This window comes from Oncorhynchus clarkii, chromosome 14 (assembly GCF_045791955.1).
Source record: "Oncorhynchus clarkii lewisi isolate Uvic-CL-2024 chromosome 14, UVic_Ocla_1.0, whole genome shotgun sequence".
In the NCBI taxonomy this organism is placed as follows: Eukaryota; Metazoa; Chordata; class Actinopteri; order Salmoniformes; family Salmonidae; genus Oncorhynchus; species Oncorhynchus clarkii.
In genome coordinates this window covers 18,581,199-18,603,704 of record NC_092160.1, presented here as the reverse complement: position 1 = coordinate 18,603,704, position 22,506 = coordinate 18,581,199, and the positions used below count along the sequence as shown (strand labels likewise).

Here is a 22,506-nt window from a genome sequence, read left to right as displayed (position 1 = left end):
CAGCTCACCTGTGGATTTGGGAAGATGGAAATGATTCAATTTCGTTATGACACCTGGGGAACGTGCATGTGGCATTTATAGAGCACAGACACACCCACCACCGCCTTATTCCCTCACGCCACACACATGGAACATGGGCCTAACACACACACACACACACACACACGCACGCACGTTTGTTTTACAATTGATTCCCATTCAAAATCCTATTTTTCCTTACCTTAACCCTTAACCTAACCATAACGGTAACCCCAAATTCCTAACTCTAATAGCAACCCTATCCCTAATTGTAAACCTAACCCCTTAACCAAAAAACAGTAATTTTACTTGTGCTGTCTGGTTTGCTTAATATAAGGAATTTTGAATAATTTATACTTTTATATTTTAACAATTAAATGCACTTTTAAAACTTAAGTATATTTAAAACCAAATACTTTTAGAATTTTACTCAAGTAGTATTACTGGGTGACTTTCACTTTTACTTGAGTCATTTTCTAATAAGTTATCTTTACTTTTACTCAAGTTTTCCCACCGCTGGTATATGTATACTGTTCCAGTAAAAGTGCAGTGAGCAACGAATTGAAAAAATATATATTTAAATAAGTTGATACAACAGCGTCACTTACTGGGGGAAAAAGAGACACAGCACCTCTAAAAGGGTTGTATTTAAGACAAAGAAAAACATTGTAGTCAAAAACATTTTGCCTGCTGGTATTTAAAAAAATAGTGAGAGAAAGGCTTTGAACTTAAAGCAAGGCATTAAGGAACACAGACACACTAAAAAGAATTAAGAACACACATTTATTTATTACATACACATGTCGACATTCATTCATTGATTGTGACCTTTCAGTCCAATGAACCAGTGGTAGAGCTGAATATGCCAGTCTAAATGTGAATGACACAACCTTGTGCATTTCAATACATGGTTTATGGTGATACAAACGTACACATAAACAAACATACAAAGAAGGCAAAACCAATGGCGTATCTGCCTTAGGAGAGACCATTATAGGGTATCATAGGTTTGTCTGAAAAAACAAACTGTAAAAAAACTGTCACCAACAGTAAAAACTGTCACCAAAATGAGTACCATGTGGAAGACGATGGATTTAATGATCTGTCCATACCCAATCCACACATTCAGATATGGATGCTTTTAGTTGTCATTGTGACCCTTGGAATTATGTTTTTGGTATTGGTCTCGATGGAACTTAATATTAAGTAACTGGTGTCACAGCTTTTTTTTGTTTACAAAATGTTTCGGTCAAAGTGTTACCTGAAATTAACATTTTTAGTTGGCACAAACTTAGCTCCAAAAATTAATCAATTTAAGATTGTGTTGCTCAAATTGTCTCATATGTTAATTCAACTAGAAATTATTATTTGAGTATCTTAACTAAAAAAGGTGGTGGAACTAATTGCAACAACTTAGATATTTGACACACATGATTACATTGTGCATGTATACAGCAATTCATATTCAACATGTGGGATTTGAACAACCTCTTGGTTCACAGCATGCCAATCTTCCTGCTATGCCACCATGCCTGTCAATGACTGTTTCACCTGTATTGGAACACTTTGCACTTCAGTAAGTAAATATCAGATCTGTTAAAAGTACATTAGAGAACTAATATTTTATTTATCATAGTGATTAAGGAGTAACTTGCTCCCGAGTGGCGCAGCGGTCTTAGGCACTGCATCTCAGTGCTAGAGGCGTCACTACAGACACCCGGGTTTGAATTCAGGCTGTATCACAACCAGCCGTGATTGGGAGCCCCATAGGGCGGAGCACAATTGGCCCAGCGTCGTCCAGGTTTGGCCGGTGTCTGTTGCCATTGTAAATAAGAATTTGTTCTTAACTGACTTGCAGAGTTAAATAAAGGTTAAATAAATAAAAACTTTAAAACAGAGTAACATGCCCCACCAACATCAGACAACTATACAGAAAAACATCAAATTGCTGAAATAACTAAGTTAAATCAATGGTGAGAGAAAAGCCAGATTAACTGATAATTGACACCAACATGGTGGCATAGCAGGAAGATAGGAATGCCATGAACCAAGAGGTTGTGAGTGCAAAGCCCAGGAGATGACATGTTGAATAATAATGACTGTATAAATGAACAATGTAATGATGTATGTCAACGTGTAAGATATGTAAGTTGAAAACATTGTATGTTAAAACCACTGTGTGTAACCAGTTGCACACCTGTATTAGTTAAGATTCACAAATAATTGATAGTTGAATGAACATATGAGACAAGTTTTCTAGAGTTGGAGCTAAGTTTGGACCAACTATTTTTTTTTGTTTCTCGAGGTAACACTTGGACTGAAAAGTTCAGTAAACTAAAAAAGACTATGTAACTAGTTACTTAATAATCATTTGTTGAAACAAGTAGATTTTTGTATTACAGTGCACAAATCATGGTGAAATGGCAGGCTGGAAAGTTGTTTGATTGACAGCAGTGTCAGCATGATCATTTCCGCAAAGAGGGTGTTAGAACTCTCTTCTACCATTTATCAAAGTCATTTTCTGGAAAACCACTCTGAGCACCTCTTTAGACAGACTTTTGAAGTAATCTTCAAAAGAAATCTACATCTGGGAAAGAGGGAGCAAAAAGTAAATATAGTGAATAGGTTGACGTTTTCTACACTCAGTAAAATACTCAACATACTTTTTACAGACCTGAGTTAATTTCAGGTATTTGATCGACAGACATACTTTTTCATACAAATGATCATCATGATAATATACAATGCTATGACTACAATTAAGAAAATATAAACAGCCAACTTTTTAAACTCACCTTCATTATTAGTTCTGAAACCAATCAATGACATAGGAACAGATGCCTTGGAGTGACCGCCAACAATATTCTTGTGCCAGCTGTTTGGCATTGCTCTTGACAGTGGGCTTGGTTGGTTTCAGAGCGGTTGGTTTGGGGGTCAGAAGCTTTTTTAGAACAGCTGTCTTGTTCACTGCTGGCTTGACTGGTTTTGAGCCTGCTGGTTTTGAAGCTGCTGGTTTTGCTGCTGCTGGTTTTGCGGCTGCTGGTTTTGCCTGCTCAGGTCTGGATTGCAGTGACTTTGTAGGTGCTGGTCTTGCTTCTGTTCGGGCTTTTTCAGGTTTTGTAGGTGCTGGTCTTGCTTCTGGTTTTGCTGGCTCTGGCCTGGCTTTCTCTGGTTTAGTTTGCTCCGGCCTTGCCTGCTCTGGTCTTGCTGATTTAGCTTCAGGCTTGGTTGCGGCTGGCTTAGCCTGCTTGGTGAATGGTACCTTGGGGGTCTCTGGTTTTGCCTGGTTTGGCTCTTGGGCTTTCTCTGGCTTTTCAGGGATTGCTGCTGGTGCGGCCTCTGGCGTGGAGGAAGCAGAGAACACCATCTGTGCGTCTTCCGGTGCCCTCTTGCACATTTGAGGCTTGATAGCTTTGGGTGCCTGGCAGGCGTTTTGTAGTTTCCTCAGGTCCCACATGATCTGGGTGAAATAGTGGTGAGGGTTGTTGTTGTAGGGACGGCACATCTGGGGCTTACCCGTGTACTCGCACCAGTATGTTCTCTCGGCACCCTGGCACAATATCCTCAGCCTGGTGACATTTCCCTGGCCGGTGACACTCATGATGCAGAAGTCCTTTGCCTTGTTGTTGAACTGGATGGGGTCCTCCCAGACACTCTTCCTGTTCTCTGCAGCAGCAGCAGCAGCACCACCATTGCCTGCCCTCGTGTTGCCATTCTCATTCTGTCCCTCCACTGCCCAGAGACAGCAGGCGAGGAGCAGCAGTGCACCGGCCCGAGTCCACATGGTTATACCAGATGCTTGAGTGCGAGAGAGGGAGTGAGATTGGGACTGTAGAAGCTGAGGGTCCCTCTTGCTATTTATGGGCTTTGCACACAAAGAGGGCATTCAGGTGAAAAAAAGTCTGGGCTACAAGAGCCCTCCTGAAGAGGGGAGGAGAGTAGTGCCCCCCTCTGCAATGTGACTATAATTTATGCTTGTCTAGCGACTGTCAATGAAAGCCAGGGCCACATGCAAAACCAATTGGGATGAAGCAAAATAGGCTGGGAACATTGATGCCCACACGTTTAACCAGGTTTTATGTAATCGCCCATATTATAAGCAATTTAGAACTACAAATGTTTAATTGAGAAATATGTCAAGCAAGACTTTGTGGACTTTATCGTTTGAGAACAATTCCCCAGACTGTCATTAATTTTGAGAAGCTTGGCGCACTGATGCCAACATAATATTTATCTAATCGTCCACCACGCCACTTTAATCATTCACCACGCCAATTTTTCCCCCTCACTTTTAGATACTGTTCAACTCAATACCACAACGTGTCTTAAAATGCTATCCTGCAAGGACATGTTGAATTGTTCAAGGTTCATTGCTGTTTTAAAGGTAGTTGAGGTTTACAACCATACAGCACAGCCTATAATTTCCTTCCAAATATAAACACAATAAAATCTGAAACTGGAGACTGGGGAGAAACTTGAGGGAAAAAATCCAAGAAGTTCCAAACAAATATGCATGTGGGTGGCGGTAGGTCAATCTAGCGTGCCACACAGGAAGTAATTACTGTGCCAGTTAAGAAAGAACAAGAATAACCCGGTGTTTCCTCCGGCGCATTGGTGTGGCTGGCTTCCGGGTTGGAAGCTGTGTTAAAGAAGCAGCGGCTTGGTTGGTTGTGTACCCAATGACTAAATCCAGTGACTCACTCTAAAGTATAAAGGCATTACCCAATCTTCTTTAACCAGTTGCACATTTAGGGTGAGGGAGAAGTGGTCATGTGGTATGTGCGGACTAGAAAATGTATATCTGGTCTCCACAGATGTACAGTAGGTGTGGGTGCCAAATGACTGTGAAAAACGTCAATTGGAAAAGATGATAATCTCCTTTTCAAAATAGCAGGTACGTAATGGAGTACACCATGTTCTATATCCGACAGTGGAAATATAAGACTGGTCTTTTTTGGTAATATCTCAAATGTGCCAGCCCACTGTCTCATGTCAAATGTTCCTGATCATATGTAGATAATGCTTTACACAAGACAAAGGACATGGTGTCCAAAATAGGAGACCCCTTGACCTTAACCTGTGTTTTTTCAATTTGAGAATGTTTGGTTTCTCCAGCAGTCACTTTGTGAGACACATAAAAAAAATAATAATTGTATACAAGAATGAAATTGAATGTTTTATTCACAATTTATACACTTTCAGATCACCATCATGGGCACTCATTTCCAATGGGCACCAGCAGTGCCAACATTACAGTTTTACCCTTAAAACAACCAATAAACATTGCACCCACTATCTAACCAGATGGTGCATACAAAATGTCTGTCTTAAGCAATCAGTAAAATAGCGTGTGATGTAATACCTAAGCATACACAGGTAAGCAGTCTGCAGGCATGTACTTAAGTAATAGTTATTGGGAAGTGAAGCTTCTGTCCGAGACGCAATGGGCAAGATCAGTTATGCAAACCATTAAGAAGTCCTCACTCCTCTCATCAACAAACCTCTACTGGCTTAATGCCATTTGATTGACAGCACATGGTAGTTAAGTAGGCTAATGACCCCCATCTTTAAGAAGCAGACAGTGGTGGAGAAGGAACATAACCTGTAAACAAGTGAGAACAGATGGGTCATATTATCGGGGTGGCATGTACAGCACGTTAATGTTTTTCAGCATAATCCATCCGGGTGTCATCATTCACTTTAAGCAATACATCTCTTATATACAATCAACTCTTCAATACATTTACCCTTCTGTAGTTCCATAGGTACCAATAGCTATTGTGGGATAAAAAAATATAATATTGAAACAATATACTATGCATAACTGTTAAACAACTAAAGACCTGAGACCTACAGTAAGAATAGAATTTGGCTTCAAATAGCAGTTCTCCACTTTAAGGTTTGACCACTACAATAGCCAAAAAAATATCTTGATTAACATGCCGTGTTAGTTTACTCAACATGATACTTTGCATTATTGTTAATAAATTAACGAACTAAGGAATGTTATAGTCTCCTGACATTTCTGTTCAGGTTCATGTGATATTCCACCTGTTATGCACTGATATGAGATATTTCCTCATATCTTACAAATATGGTGGTCATCAGTCAAAATTCTATTTTTAAACAGGTCTAACAGTCATCTGTCAGTATGCCTCAGCAAGGATAACAACCTCTGTCTGTCTTCTAATGTTGCCAACATACAAAAGTCATGCTATTTTGTAATTGTCCTTATATTATTCAAGCACAAACATATAGGCCTACGATCCACGACCTTCAAGTCTTCTTCCACACCGAGGTTGTGTTTCAAACATCTCTCCCAATCAGTTAGTAAAACATCATTCAACTATGACAAGAAATGGAAATGTTCTTGTAACAGCTCTACATGACCTTCAAAATACCTTTTCAGTTGCTTTTTACAAAACACAGAAGAAGTACAAAAGGTTTGAGAATACACAGCCCTCTGAATTGTTGTTGTGTCTGCAGTTTGAACTCAGCCTCGGCTCAGACTAATGTAAACACAGGCACAACAGACATCTGTGTGTGGTGAAGGATGAAGGTCAACCAACACTGTCTCAGATGTACACCTTCCTTATTGTTCCCCAGGGAAAATCAAAGGAAGAGTTGATGACAACACCTTGTGTAGTGTCTAGGGGGTCCTATTGGACACTGGATATCCAGAAGAGGTTGTGACTGGGCAGGAGGATGTTGTCAGTAAATAGATCCATGGAGATAGAGGAAGAGAGGGCCAGGTGAACACATACAAAAGACATCAGCTTCTTGTTAGGGGCTTCTTCTGCCAGTAAGGACATATTTTCTGAGCTTTGTCTTGTTCAAGGGGTGGGAAGTGGATGGAGTCCTAAAAATAGATTAAATATAATTCAACACTGAGTAATAATGCACTGATGTAAAATGATTTACACAGATAGTCAATAACGTGGTATATTTCTACACGGATAGCCAATAACGTGGTATGTTTCTACACAGATAGTCAATAACGTGGTATATTTCTACACAGATAGTCAATAACGTGATATATTTCTACACAGATAGTCAATAACGTGGTATATTTCTACACAGATAGTCAATAACGTGGTATATTTCTACACAGATAGTCAATAACGTGGTATATTTCTACACAGATAGTCAATAACGTGGTATATTTCTACACGGATAGTCAATAACGTGGTATATTTCTACACGGATAGTCAATAACGTGGTATATTTCTACACGGATAGCCAATAACGTGGTATGTTTCTACACGGATAGCCAATAAAGTGGTATGTTTCTACACGGATAGCCAATAACGTGGTATGTTTCTACACGGATAGCCAATAACGTGGTATGTTTCTACACGGATAGCCAATAACGTGGTATGTTTCTACACGGATAGCCAATAACGTGGTATGTTTCTACACGGATAGCCAATAACGTGGTATGTTTCTACACGGATAGCCAATAACGTGGTATGTTTCTATACGGATAGCCAATAACGTGGTGTGTTTCTACACGGATAGCCAATAACGTGGTATGTTTCTACACGGATAGCCAATAACGTGGTATGTTTCTACACGGATAGCCAATAACGTGGTATATTTCTATGCTAAAAGTGATCGTAGAAAATACTAACAGTATATAAATCATATAGTGGAAACGTACAATCTAGTGTTTCAGTTCCAGTTTCCGATGGCCCTGTAGAAGAGAAGATACTGTATCAGAAAATATTTACATTTATATGCATCAGATTTAATTGGATAATTCAGAAGCTTATTGCTTTTGCCATTGTGAGACTCGAGGGAGAAATGAAAGCAATGAAATGTGAGTTTTGAAATGAGAGAAGTGAGACTTTAGTTTTAAACTGTATAAGTCAATAGGAATAGCAAACACACACACAGCGGGTCTGGTCTACAGTAAGTTTACAAGTGGTTAGACACAAATACCATCAAACCATATGCAGTTTAAGGTTTATAAGTGATTCCAAAAACAGCAATCCTCACCGTGAAGACTTTCTGAAAAGTCAGTGAAGCAGACATAAAAGCGCTAAAACAAGCTGTGAAGAGGGGGTAGCATAAGAAAAATAAAGAAAATTATAGTGTCAAGCAAAGGATGAGACAAGAGAGAAGAGACTGTGGAAGCTCTGGAAGTTTTTCAGAGTGGCAATGCTATGCAGACAACCAGCAGATTATGGCATGAAGAGAGAACAAGGCAGGGAGGATAATGCTGAGGAGGTGGATGGAGAGACGCCGTCCCAGTGATCAGTGGTTCTCAGTACCTTTCTGGAGCCGGTCAAAAAGCCCGGCCTTCTCTCACCAGTCGATATGCCTAGGGGGAGCTGAGGCCCTTGGGAACCTAGTCATAGTGTCATAGGCAGGGATGCTAGAGGCACAGGGGTACAGAGATGGGGGACAACATCAATGGCAGGAACAGGGAACATTCGAGGGTCGACCATTTTGTAAGACCATGCCTCTCGCTTCCAGGTCCTTCACTTGACGAGAGCAACGGGGCAGGCATTTCCCAAGACACAGAAAGCAGAACCACTGCATTGACACTTGCTGAGGGCTTGAGGCCAACCAGGGATGACATGATGCATGCAGTCACCATACACATGCTGCATATGCACTGAACTGGAGGAATAATAACCACTCTATCCAAAATTATTTTCTATTGACTTTGAGACAAGCCAACCATGGTGAATTGCTGATTAATGGGTCAGTTGTAATAAGACAAGACAACCATGGTGAATTGGTGATTATTGAGTTGGTTGTAATAAGACAAGCCAACCATGGTGAACTGCTGATTATTGGGTTGGTTGTAATATGACAAGCCAACCATGGTGAACTGCTGATTATTGGGTTGGTTGTAATATGACAAACCAACCATGGTGAACTGCTGATTATTGGGTTGGTTGTAATATGACAAGCCAACCATGGTGAACTGCTGATTATTGGGTTGGTTGTAATATGACAAACCCTAGGTGGCAGGTTGGTTATTGTTCTTTTCCCTTTTCAGTCATTCTGTGGAGATGCTCTCTGTGTCTGGACACTGTTATAGTTTAAACATGTTGGCTGTCCAGAGATGTCTTTTGTACATTTCAATGAAAACCATGCCGTTAGAGGTTGTTAGAAGAAGTTAGTCACATGAGCAGTTGTCTCAGTACCACACCAAAGCAGACATGCTTGCCTCTCTTTTAGCCTCTCTTTGAGCAAAAGGATCACGTGTACATTCACAGCAGTTTACCCAATTCTAAAGAAGACAAGACATGCAGGGAATTTTATGTCACTTGATCAAGTGCACAGAGCATGCAGTGGGTAAGTTAGTAATGCTCCAAAGGTCATGCCGAACCCAAAACACACAAGCCGTAAACCTCACAACCTCCCAATGCTGGAGCCGCAACAAAGCAGAGAGTCCAGCTGACCTCCAGATGTGTCTGAGGGGCTAGCCAAACCCCTAGGGCATGCAGTGTCCCATCCACCTTATTTAACCATCTCACTGAGTAACTGACTGCCCCCAGGCCAACATGCCGCCCCTGCCCCCATCCCTCCCTGAAACATGCCATGCAAATGGATTATTTCCGTAGGCCTGCTTTATATTTAGTTTACCTTGTCATTACAGGGTTTTGGATACCTTGTAAACACTCATTATGATAACCATTATTACCAATTTCCATACTGAAACAAAACATTGCATAAAAAAAACATGAGGTAAGAGACATGGCATGCTATCAACCCTCGGCAATAAAAGGCTTTTCTCTAAATAGGAATAGGATTCTAGACGTAAATGTTTCCATATAGAAAGTTGTGAACGTATAAACCACAGCATTTTATCTTACATCTTAACTTACAAAAACAGAGGTGGAATTTTGCTTTTGTAAGATAATGGTTGTAAGAGCCCTTAATGATCAACAAGGGTAATTTATTCAAGATAGCACACAAAGGAAATCCAAAATGATCCACCAAGAGATGCATTTCATAGCTAAAAATGTAAAGCCAGCACCATGAGATCTATGTACAAAATCCACAGAAAAGCACAGATGTACCAATGAAATATACTGGAAGGAGAAAGGAGAGGTAAAATGGGTAAAATGAATCTTACGTTTTCATGGGAATTGTCTCAATGCTACAAAGATACAAAAAAGCAAAAATGTTAATGAAATGCACTAGAAGGTTTTGGGCACAATAGTACTGATCAGGTGACATCGATACACGTCATTGATCAAGACACTTGGTGACTTGTCTATGGCATTAATTCACTACTGTAAGTGCCTGGGCGAGGCGAGGGCGACTGAAGGATGCATAAAACAACATGAATAGCATTCCACAACTCTTAATACGCTGTTTGTTTTCTTACAGTGCAAAGTGCTTGACAGAGAGAAATTAAATGAAAAATAAGGATGAAGAATATGGAAATAGTAGGAATGGTTATCACAAAGTAAAATGCCAAGTTCCAGAAACAGATGAACTGCAAGGGAAAAGAGAGCGAGACAAAGAGAGAGAATGAAGCAGTAGAAAGTGTTAGGTTACTGTAACTTGCTACTCCTATTAATACTACTTACTACTAAGTTACTACTATGTACTACTAAGTTACTACTATGTACAACTACTGTAAAGCTATAGAAATAAGAGGGGTAAAAGATAGTAAACAAGAAAGAAAGGAGTAGCTAGCACCACAGCACAGAAACAACTCTATAACCTCGTATTTAACTTGTCGGTTGTGGGACTGAATCAAATTGTGTTAATTACCACTTTGTAATCCTGACTCCTACCCATTTCAGTCTCTTTAATGCTTATAATAAGGGTCTAAAAAGTCAGTGTTTGCCCTAGATTCTTTTCGAGGCGGGGCGCAAAGGCCTCAAATCAACTGTATGGTCTCTTTAACCAAATAGGCAGGGGGAAAGTGCTAGGTGTTGTGGGCCATTGGCAGGGAAGAAGGCTGTAATAAGGATCCCCATACATCAAACTAATCACTGGGTTGCACTACAAATTAACAGCAGGGAACTTCCAAACCTCAGCTATAGTTGAATTAAGAGGATGATCCAATGGTTCTTTCCAGATATGACAAACTGTTTGTGACAGCATAATATTAAAAGTGGAGTAGAGATACTCACTCATCGTAAACATCCTCTGTGTCCATTCTACGGTAAAACTTTGCCAGTTTTACTGACAGGATGATGCTAGGAAGGAGGAACAGGGCACAGCAGCCTAGGCCAAACCAGAATGTGTTCTGAGAAACAGAGAAAACAGAGATAATGCCGTGTCAGTGGATCCGATGTCCAGGCATAAAGCAGCCGTGTGTTCGTGTTCTCTTTAGATTTACCACCACCAAAACGTTGAGTAAATGATCAAGACATATGGTATACTGGTTTATGAAATAAAGTATAGCAATGGTTAGGTAGAACAAAATGTTAAACATATGAATCATTTATTATTTCATTACTGGGTGACTTTTCAACACTGGAGCTTTAGGTATGAAGTATAGCACCATACACAGTCTACACTTCTCAGCCCTGTAGATTCATAAAGGACTTTCCATCATTTTGGACATCAATGTCTGCAGAGTGTGTATCTGTTTGTGTCTGTGCATGTTTGTGTAGAGGGGGCAGTTTAGCCAGCTCTAAATGAGAAAACCACTGAGTCATAAAGTCATCATAGCTATGAAATAACAGTGCGTAACAGCCTCATAGTCTGTTTTAGAGAATGAACACTCTCATGATACATTTGGCTCCCCTCCAATCCCACTGATAGTCAAAGCGTCACAGCTTTGCTCTGTTTCCATGTTAGGTAACCAGCTCCATTCCTCCATCCTTACCAGATACACTGTGCTGTTGTCTCTTCTCTACTCTATAGACTCAGTGTGGAAACTATTGTGGTGTGTAGCTATTGTGGAATGACTAGAAGCACTAACTCTTTCCTGTGTTCCTGTACCTTTGTTCCGGGACACTAGTAAAATTACCCATTGAGCTTTAACAAGCGCTTTGGTCGGTGCTGAGTGTCCAGAAACATCCTGTTCCCAGTCCAAGTCAATTAGCTGGCGCTGGAACCTATGGAGTCCCTAAGTGGCTATTTGTTCCACTTCATTAGGGGAGGCAGAGATGCTTCCTGCCATTGGGAGTGTGTTAGTAACAAGGCCCCATGCCGACAGGACAGATGTCGGGATTATGTAAGGCTGGTTTTATTTCCTTCTCCTCTCTTTCTCTGGCTCTGTCTCTCGCTCCCCATGTCTGCAGCACTCTGTAGGGTGCCCCACTGCGCGCTGCCAAGTAGCTCTCACTGATCATGTGCTGGATTTCGGGGCCTGTACGTTCTAAATCAGGCGAGGTTGGGGGTAATGGTGTGTAGGTGTGATTTGAAGGGGTGAGGTGCGTAGGTGTGTGTGATTGGAGGGGGGTGAGGTGTGTAGCTGTGTGTGATTGGAGGGGGGTGACTAGCCAAAGTACTGTAGCCATCTTTTTCCTTAAAGTAGCCATCTTTTGCCAGCTTTGCACACTCTTGGCATTCTCTCAACCAGCTTCATGAGGTAATTACCTGGAATGCATTTAAATTAACAGGTGTGCCTTGTTAAAATTTAATTTGTGGAATTTCTTTCCTTCTTAATGCGTTTGTGCCAAACAGTTGTGTTGTGACTAGGTAGGGGTGGTATACAGAAGATAGCCCTATTTGGTAAAAGACCAATCCATTGTGACTACTTTGAAGAATCTAAAGTCCATTTTGATTTAACACTTTTTTGGTTACTACATGATTCCATATGTGTTATTTCATAGTTCTGATGCCTTCACTACTATTCTACAAAAAAACGTATTCCGGTATAGTAACATGTGATCCTTCTCCGGAGACCAACCTCCCCCCGTATACCAACCACCCAACTGACGTTTCAGGCATGTTTTCAAAGGACCCCTTATATTGCTTTTTTAGTTACCAACGAGTCGACCAAGAAGCTGCAGGCTACGATCTCCACTGTGTCCACAATGTTGCTGAAGGGTTTGCAGGCTGCTACCTCCATGGTCAGCTGGGTAAACCATGCAGACAAAGGGCATCTGTTACAGTTATACTATTGGCGAACAATTATGAAAGATGTCGGTTGGAATTTCTGGAAAATGAATGGATGTTATAGCTTCACACATGGACGATTGATGACTATGTTGATTGCAAACAAGTCAGCAGAGCTGTTACTTTTGGCACAATTCAATAAAGTTGTGAAAAGCAGTCTTTTCAAACAGTACAACAGTAATTTACCAGCACTCAGTACTGCTTCATCTAATTTCCTCCTTATGCTACAGGGTTCAAGGCTCAACAGGGGAAAACAAGGTTCAAGGCTCACAGGGGAAAACAAGGTTCAAGGGTCACAGGGGAAAACAAGGTTTAAGGGTCACAGGGGATACTAGGTTTAAGGCTCACAGGGGAAACAAGGTTCACAGGGAAAACAAGGTTCAAGGCCCAGAGGGGAAAAAACAAGGTTCAAAGCTCACAGAGGAAATTCCAAAGTTGGTTTCCATTTGTGTTCTTTCTATTTTTAGACCCCAAAGTCTTAACATTCTCTGGGAATGAGCAGTTGATAAGCTGTATGTCAACATAGTTTGGGAGCTAACACTAGTTTATCTTCTACGTCATAATTCTAATATAAGAACTGTAATAGGCATTCAAAAACTGTTGGGACACAAATACTTACGGAGGTCCTGACCCACTCTATGTATTGCCTGAAGTAACCAACAATGGTTTGCTTGTACTTTTCTGTTTCCTAATGGAGAAAGGGATAATATGTCACCTACTGTGTTTTATCCTAGCACTGAAATGTAAACAATGACTGGGAAGCCATCTTAGTCACCTGGATGGCGACATGTGTTGCATTCTGGGAGATGAGATACTGGGCCGCTTCGATGGTCTTCAGCACATCAGTGATTTTGTTCTGGACAGGACACAGCATTAGAATGCTCAAGATGCTTTCATAACAGTCTATGGAGCTGTTACGTAGTCTTTATTCAGTGTTTATGGATGCATTACGAATGATTGATGTTGATTGAGACAGTGTGAACTGTTAGGGTAGATGATTTGTAGGAGGCCCACTTACCGGCAGATCTGAGGCAGTCCTTTCGAGTAGTCTGATGCTCTGATTCAGCGTACTCTTATAAGGGGAAATGCACAACACAAGTTAACACCCCAGAGATACAAGGTCAGGGATTAGAGACAGTAATAACTCCTAAAACACACAACAGGAGACAAGACAGGCACAAGCATCACCATGATGCTTGAAGACACGGTTCTAGTTTTATCACACAATGGGAAAGAAGAGCAGCATGGTTCCCACTGGGAGGAAAATGCTTCATATGAAACTACAACAACAGCAACAACAATGGCTATTTCATGTGGATTTTGGTCATGAGGAATGTGTTGCAAAATACAGTACTAGATCAAAAGTATGTGGACACCTGCTCGTCGATCATCTCATTCCAAAATCATGGGCATTCATGTGGAGTTGCTGCTATAAATGTCTCCACTCTTCTGGGAAGGCTTTCCAATAGATGTTGGAACATTTCTGGGGGGGACTTGCTTCCATTCAGCCACAAGAGCATTAGTGAGGTGGGCCACTGATGTTGGGCGATTAGGTCTGGCTCGCAGTCAGCGTTCCAATTCATCCCAAAGGTGTTAGATGTTGTTGAGGTCAGGACTCTGAGCAGGCCAGTCAAGTTCTTCCACACCGATCTCGATAAACCATTTCTGTATAGACCTTCCCCAAACCGTTGCCACAAAGTTGGAAGCACAGAATTGTCTAGAATGTAATTGTATGCTGTAGCATTAAGATTTCCCTTCACTGGAACTAAGGGGCCTGAACCATGAAAAACAGCCCCAGAACATTATTCCTTCTCCACCAAACTTGACAGTTGGCACTATGTATTTGGGCAGGTAGTGTCATCCTGGCATCCGCCAAACCCGGATTTGTCCGTCGGACTGCCAGATGGTGAAGCGTGTTTCATCACTCCAGAGAAGGCTTTTCCACTGCTCCAATGGCGGCGAGCTTTACACCCCTCAAGCTGATGTTTGGTATTGCGCATGGTGATCTTAGTCTTGTGTGGCTGCTCGACCATGGAAAGCCATTTCATGAAGCTCCCGACAAACAGTTGTTGTGCTGATGTTGCTTCCAGAGGCAGTTTGAAACTCGGTAGTGAGTGTTCCAACCGAGGACAGGCTATTTTTACGCGCTACGTGCTTCAGCTCTCGGCGGTCCTGTTCTGTGAGCTTGTGTGGACTACCACTTCGCGGCTGAGCCATTGTTGCTCCTAGACATTTCAACTTCACAATAACAGCACTTACAGTTGACTGAGGCAGCTCTAGCAGGGCAGAAATTTGACGAACTGACTTGTTGGAAGGGGTGTCCACATACTTTTCCCCATATATTGTATGTAGAAACCATAAATACATTTTTTCAATATTTGAACAAGTGTAGACAAGTGATAACCGATATGTGGAAAACATGACAAAGGATTAAATCCATGCTGGTATACGTACATGGTAATTAGTCAGCACATGCACCAGATTTGAAGTATAATTGCAGGATTAACAAATTACACACAGACTAATCTACAAATCCTAAAGACTGATTTATTTTTATATAGCCTGTAAAGGACCTAATCTTGCACTTTTTACAATCATGTCATTCGGGTCTGAATCAGCGTGGTGTACTAACAAATCTCATTCATGAATCTCTACCATGGTCTGAAAGAGAATGGAAGTTCATGGTAATGGTCAGGGCATGCCAGGGAAGCCCCTTGGATTCGAGGTACAAGGAACATGTATAACTAATTGTGGGCACCAATACTGTAATTTGATATGATATCGATATTGTTTGATATCGATATTAGCAAAGCATAGGCTTTCATTTATTTGAAAATAAAAAGTCAATATGAGCTTTAAATGATGGGAGAATGAAGCAGAGCCCTCGACAGTACAGACGGACAAAGATACACTTTGGAGACACATGCTTACCCTCGCTCTAACATATTTCTTGGCAGCCATTAATTGAAGTAGGAAGAGTTAAAGGAGAAATATAGAAAGAAAAGATAAGACAGATCTCTAAAACTCAGCATTTCTACATGATATGAATGCAGTACTAGGAATGACTTATGGGGATATTATGGTATTTTGGGAGAAACATATGTGCGCTACTGTGATCATGTACAGTATATATACTGTATGTACAGTCGTGGCCAAAAGTTTTGAGAATGACACAAATATTAATTTTCACAAAGTCTGCTGCCTCAGTTTATATGATGGCAATTTGCATATACTCCATAATGTTATGAAGAGTGATCAGATGAATTGCAATTAATTGCAAAGTCCCTCTTTGCCATGCAAATGAACTGAATCCCCCAAAAACATTTCCACTGCATTTCAGCCCTGCCACAAAAGGACCAGCTGACATCATGTCAGTGATTCTCTCATTAACACATGTGTGTTAATGAGATCACTCTGTTATGCTGATTGAGTTCAAATAACAGACTGGAAGCTTCAAAATGAGGGTGGTGCTTGGAATCATTGTTCTTCCTCATTCCATGGTTGCCTGCAAGGAAACACGTGCCGCCATCATTGCTTTGCACAAAAAGGTGCCAGTAAGATTAAGTAAGTGCATCTGCACGCACAGTGAGGCGAAGACTTTTGCAGGATGGCCTGGTGTCAAGAAGGGCATCAAAGAAGCCACTTCTCTCAAGGAAAAACAACAGGGACAGACTGATATTCTGCAAAAGGTACAGGGATTGGACTGCTGAGGACTGGGGTAAAGTCATTTTCTCTGATGAATCCCCTTTCCGATTGTTTGGGCATCCCGAAAAAATCTTGTCCAGAGAAGACAAGGTGAGCGCTACCATCAGTCCTGTGTCATGCCAACAGTAAAGTATCCTGAGATCATTCATGTGTGGGGTTTCTTCTCAGCCAAGGGAGTGGGCTCACTGACAATTTTGCCTAAGAACACAGCCATGAATAAAGAATGGTACCAACACATCCTCCGAGAGCAACTTCTCCCAACCATCCAGGAACAATTTGGTGACGAACAATGCCTTTTCCAGCATGATGGAGCACCTTGCCATAAGGCAAAAGTGCTAACTAAGTGGCTCGGGGAACAAAACATCGATATTTTGTGTCCATGGCCAGGAAACTCCCCAGACCTTAATCCCATTGAGAACTTGTGGTCAATCCTTAAGAGGCGGGTGGACAAACAAAAACCCACAAATTCTGACAAACTCCAAGCATTGATTATGCAACAATAGGCTGCCATCAGTCAGGATGTGGCCCAGAAGTTAATTGACAGCATGCCAGGGCAGATTGCAGAGTTCTTGAAAAAGAAGGGTCAACACTGAAAAAATGGACTCATGTAATTTTCAATGAAAGCCTTTGACACATATGAAATGCTTGTAATTATACTTAAGTATTCCATAGTAACATCTGACAAAAATATCTAAAGACACTGAAGCAGCAAACTTTGTGGAAATTTATATTTGTGTCATTCTCAAAACTTTTGGCCACGACTGTACACTACCGGTCAAAAGTTTAAGAACACCTACTCATTCAAGGGGTTTTCTTTATTTTTACTACAATCATGTAGAAACCAAAAAAGTGTTAAATCAAAATATATTCAAATAGTCACCCTTTGCCTTGATGGCAGCTTTGCACACTCTTGGCCATTCTCTCAACCAGCTTCATGACGAATGCTTTTCCAACAGTCTTGATGTCACGATCGTCGTAATCACATTCGGACCAAGGCGCAGCGTGAAATCAGTTCGACATATTTTATTTGGAGTGAACCGCACAAAAAAACAATTAAGAGCAAACGATACGATACGGAGCTATGGAGTGCTCACAGGCAACTACACATAAACAAGATCCCACAAAACACAGTGAGGAAATGGCTGCCTAAATATGATCCCCAATCAGAGACAACAATAAACAGCTGCCTCTGATTGGGAACCATACCAGGCCAACATAGAAATAAAACAACCTAGATTATCGACCCTAGTCACACCCCGACCTAACCAAAATAAAGAATAAAAAGGCTCTCTGTGGTCAGGGTGTGACACTTGAAGGAGTTTCCACATATGCTTGTTGGCTGCTTTTCCTTCACTCTGCGGTCCGACTCATCCCAAACCATCTAAATTGTGTTGAGGTCGGGGGATTGTGGAGGTCAGGTCATCTGATGCAGCACTCCATCACTCTCCTTCTTGGTCAAATAGCCCTTACACAGCCTGGAGGTGTGTTGGGTCATTGTCCTTTCAAAAAACAAATGATACCCCACTAAGCCCAAACCAGATGGGATGGCATATCGTTGCAGAATGCTGTGCTAGCCATGCTGGCTAAATGTGCCCTGAATTCTAAATAAATCACAGACAGTGTAAGCACCCCCACACCATCACACCTCCTCCTCCATGCTTTACGGTGGGAAATACACATGCGGAGACCATCCGTTCACCTACTTTTCGTCTCACAAAGAAAGACACGGGGCTCGAACCAAAATTCTCCAATTTGGACTCTAGACCTAAGACCAAAGACAAATTTCCACCGGTCTAATATCCATTGCTCGTGTTTCTTGGCCCAAGCAAGTCTCTTCTTATTATCGGTGTCCTTTAGTAGTGGTTTCTTTGCAGCAAATCAACCATGAAGGCCTGATTTCACACAGTCTCCTCTGAACAGTTGATGTTGAGATCTGTTACTTCTGTTACTTGAACTCTGTGAAGCATTGATTTGGGTTGCAATTTATGAGGCTGGGAATTCTAATGAACTTATTCTCTGCAGCAGAGGTAACTCTGGGTCTTCCATTCCTGTGGCGGTCCTCACGAGAGCCAGTTTCACCATAGCACTTGATGTTTTTGCGATTGCACTTGAAGAAACTTTCAAATATCTTGAAATGTTCCATATTGACTGACCTTCATGTCTTAATGTAATGATGTACTGTTGTTTCTCTTTGCTTATTTGAGCTGTTCTTGACATAATATGGACTTGGTCTTTAAATAGGGCTATCTTCTGTATACTCCCCCTACCTAGTCACAACACAACTGATTGGCTCAAATGCATTAAGAAGAAAATAAATTCCACAAATTAACTTTTAACAAGGCACACCTGTTAATTGAAATGCATTACACCTTATGAAGCTGGGTGAGAGAATGCCAAGAGTGTGCAAAGCTGTCATCAAGGCAAAGGATGGATATTTCAAGAAACTCAAATATAAAATATATTTTGATTTGTTGAACACTTTTTTGGTTACTAAATGATTCCATGTGTTATTTCATAGTTTTGAAAAACCCTTGAATGAGTAGGTGTTCTAAAACTTTTGACCGGTAGTGTATGTATATACAGTATGTCTTTTAAGGAGCCAAATATAGGTGTGAGGTATAGCTAAAGATATGATTGATTTGTCCTGGTGAATGTATACATATGCATAGTGCCTTCGGGAAGTATTGAGACACCATGACTTTTTCAACATTTTGTTAAGTTACAGCCTTGTTCTAAAATGTATTAAATAAAAAGCTACAAACAATTACCCTATATAATGACAAAGTGAAAATAGGTTTTTAGAAATGTTTGCAAATGTATTAAAAATGTAAAACAGAAATAGCTTATTTACTTAAGTATTCAGACCCTTTGCTATGAGAGTTTCCATTGATCATCCTTGAGTTGTTTCTACAACTTAATTGGAGTCCACCTGTGGTAAATTAAATTGATTGGACATGATACACACACTTGTCTATATAAGGTCCCACAGTTGACAGTACATGTGAGAGAAAAAAAACCAAGGCATGAGGTCGAAGGAATTGTCAGTAGAGCGCCGAGACAGTATTGTGTCGAGGCACAGATCTGGGAAGGGTACCAAAAAATGTCTGCAGCATTGAAGGTCTCCAAGAACACTGTGGCCTCCATCATTCTTAATTGGAAAAAGTTTGGAACCACCAAGACTCTTCGTTGAGCTGGCCACCCTGCCAAACTGAGAGCAATCGAGGGAGAAGGGCCTTGGTCAGGGAGGTGACCAAGAACTCAATGGTCACTCTGACAGGGCACTAGAGTTCCGCTGTGGAGATGGGAGAACCTTCCAGAAGGACAACCATCTTTACAGCACTCCATCAATCAGGCATTTATGGTAGAGTGGCCAGACGGAAGCCACTCCTCTGTAAAAGGCACATGACCGCCCACTTGGAGTTTGCCAAAAGGCCCCTAAAGGACTCTCAGACCATGAGAAATAAGATTCTCTCGTCTGATGAAACCAAGATTGAACTCTTTGGCCTGAATGCCAAGCGTCACATCCGGAGGAAACCTGGCACCATCCCTACGGTGAAGCATGATGGTTTCAGCATCATGCTGTGGGGATGTTTTTCAGAGTCAGGATCCAGGGAAAGATGAAAGGAGCAAAGTACAGAGAGATCCTTGATTGAAACCTGCTCCAGAGCACTCAGGACCTCAAACTGGGGGTGAAGGTTCACCTTTCAACAGGACAACAACCCTAAGCACACAGTCAAGACAACGCAGGACTGGCTTCAGGACAAGTCTCTGAATGTCCTTGTGTGGCCCAGCCAGAGCCCAACTTGAACCCAACCGAACATCTCTGGGAAAGACCTGAAAATAGCTGTGCAGCGACGCTCCCCATCCAACTTGACAGAGCTTGAGAGGATCTACAGAGAATGGGAGAAACTCCCCAAATATAGGTGCCAAGCTTGTAGCGTCATACTGAGTACTGAGTAAACGGTCTGAATAGTTACGTAAATTTGATATTAAAGTTTGTGCAAACATTTCTAAAAACCTGTTTTTGCTTTGTCATTATGTGGCATTGTGTTTAGATTGATGAGATGTTTTATTTTTTTAAGCCATTTTAGAATAAGGCTGTAACATAACAAAATGTGGAAAAAATCAAGAGGACTGAACATTTTCTGTATGTCAGATATGCTGCACTTGGTTTGGTTTGCAAGGCACAATGCAACCAATGGAGTTAACCTACAGGAGGGTATCTCTCCAGGAACGTGGTTGGAGTTAGAACCTACAGGAGAGTATCTCTCCAGGAATAAGGTTGGAGAGCCCTGGTCTAGCTCTATATTCTAGAGGCTTTGAGTGAGAGATGAAAGCTTCACTGAGGTTGCATCGATGTCTGGCAATGACGTGTTCCACTCGCATGTAAAGTTCAGAGAACATACACACACACACACACAAGCATGTATGTACACATTTGTGCAGACACACACACACACACACACACACACACACACACACACACACACACACACACACACACACACACACACACACACACACACACACACACACACACACGTTATCTTATGAGGTCAGCTGAAGAGCCCTTTTAGGTTCTAGATATAGCACCTTTTCTTCTAAGAGTGGCCATTTCTGCCAGTCAGGTGAAGCTGAACACTGATGGGCCCAGGCATGGATGTTAACCTAAAAACTAATGATTGAAGATAGTTGATTACCATGGCCTGCTCCATAGGGATGACCAGCTGACTGTGGATCTGACGGAGACTGTTGGCGTGGCCCTTCAGAGAGGTCTGGAGGGGCCCTTTGGGCTAAGGACACACACATAGACAGAGGTTCAGACACACATACAAAGAGGTAATAATCATTATTAATTTGGGGGGTGCTAATATTTGTCCTGTTACACACTTGTGGGTGTTCCTTGTACAAGTGTGTCACAGAAATGTGTTTATTGCATATCCAAACTGCCCCTGAGACACCTGCAGGGAGTGGGGTCACTACCAGGGTCACCATTGTCCAGAGTCCCTAGACATACATTCATGTACAGAATGTATACATTTACAAATATTTAGAGCAATGTGCAATCTGTGTAAAACTCTATAGTACACAGGCCTATACACAGCAAACCACTTAGTATAAGAGACTGCCTTAATCAATGAATGTAATGCAGCATAAAAACTACATATTGAACCCATAGAATTACATGTAGAATCAAGTCATTTAAATGATCTATATACGGGTGAACCATTCTCAGTGTCCACCGTGTGTGTGTTCTCAATGCCAACAGAACATGGGGCACCAGGACAGATGGGCACCAGATGAATACTAGGGGGGCACAGGGAGGGGCACATATCACCCCACAGAAGACCACTTTAAACTGGCTCCACTGCCTCCGAGCCCATGGCAAGTGGTGGAGGACCCAGAGTTGGCCCAACATTTTGGGCCATGAATGGGGAGCTTGTGTGAGCTTCCAACCCTTAAAGGCAAGGCAGAACATTAAAAAGTGATTTCAGAGACTGCTTAAGTGTGTGTGTGTGTGTGTGTGTGTGTGTGTGTGTGTGTGTGTCGATAGCAAACCGCCGCAAGGTTATGCAGTTGATGAAGACACGCGGAGCTTTCACATAGTTTTAGATCTGAACTCCCATTCCATTGTCTCCCTGTCTTGGATCGTGGTGTAAATAAAGCTTCAATCTACTAGTACACTGAGAAAACATTGTGTGGTTGGTTGGAGCCGTGTTGTTTTTTCAGTATGAGGTT

The 22,506-nt window shown here is 41.5% G+C and overlaps 2 protein-coding genes across 11 annotated transcripts in view; both read right to left on the bottom strand.

The window, feature by feature from the left end:
* Window positions 1–782: 782 nt before the first annotated feature.
* On the bottom strand, window positions 783–3,845 carry LOC139366013 (fibroblast growth factor-binding protein 2-like). Of its 3 annotated transcripts, none has more exons than XR_011626715.1 (3): window positions 2,814–3,845; window positions 2,060–2,605; window positions 783–1,536 (listed from the first exon to the last, which is right to left on the bottom strand). XR_011626715.1 is itself a non-coding variant. In XM_071103090.1 (2 exons), the coding sequence occupies exon 1, from the start codon at window positions 3,800–3,802 to the stop codon at window positions 2,822–2,824; it is 981 nt and encodes a 326-aa protein (XP_070959191.1). In that variant the 5' UTR covers window positions 3,803–3,845; the 3' UTR covers window positions 783–2,605; window positions 2,814–2,821. The 3 variants fall into 3 exon arrangements, 1 of the variants encoding a protein (XP_070959191.1); XR_011626716.1 differs by having other exon boundaries at window positions 783–1,550; window positions 2,067–2,605; XM_071103090.1 differs by having other exon boundaries at window positions 783–2,605.
* A 1,336-nt stretch (window positions 3,846–5,181) lies between these two features.
* LOC139366372 (prominin-1-A-like) overlaps window positions 5,182–22,506 on the bottom strand; it is a 113,922-nt gene continuing 96,597 nt past the window's right edge. For 2 of the 8 annotated variants that reach the window (XR_011626755.1, XR_011626752.1), the window contains 11 exons: window positions 21,468–21,560; window positions 15,994–16,011; window positions 14,081–14,134; window positions 13,838–13,918; window positions 13,682–13,750; window positions 12,932–13,021; window positions 11,124–11,239; window positions 10,112–10,135; window positions 8,292–8,395; window positions 7,679–7,711; window positions 5,182–6,877 (listed from right to left, as the gene is read on the bottom strand). Coding sequence is in view for 3 of the 8 variants with exons in the window: in XM_071103788.1 (XP_070959889.1) it covers window positions 8,326–8,395; window positions 9,619–9,687; window positions 10,112–10,135; window positions 11,124–11,239; window positions 12,932–13,021; window positions 13,682–13,750; window positions 13,838–13,918; window positions 14,081–14,134; window positions 15,994–16,011; window positions 21,468–21,560 (684 nt within the window). In the remaining 5 variants the exon portion in view is untranslated. Of the gene's footprint in view, window positions 6,878–7,678; window positions 7,712–8,237; window positions 8,396–9,618; window positions 9,688–9,897; window positions 10,136–11,123; window positions 11,240–12,931; window positions 13,022–13,681; window positions 13,751–13,837; window positions 13,919–14,080; window positions 14,135–15,993; window positions 16,012–21,467; window positions 21,561–22,506 lie in introns of those variants that run through there. The other 6 variants (XR_011626756.1, XR_011626753.1, XR_011626754.1 and 3 more) reach the window with 5 other exon arrangements.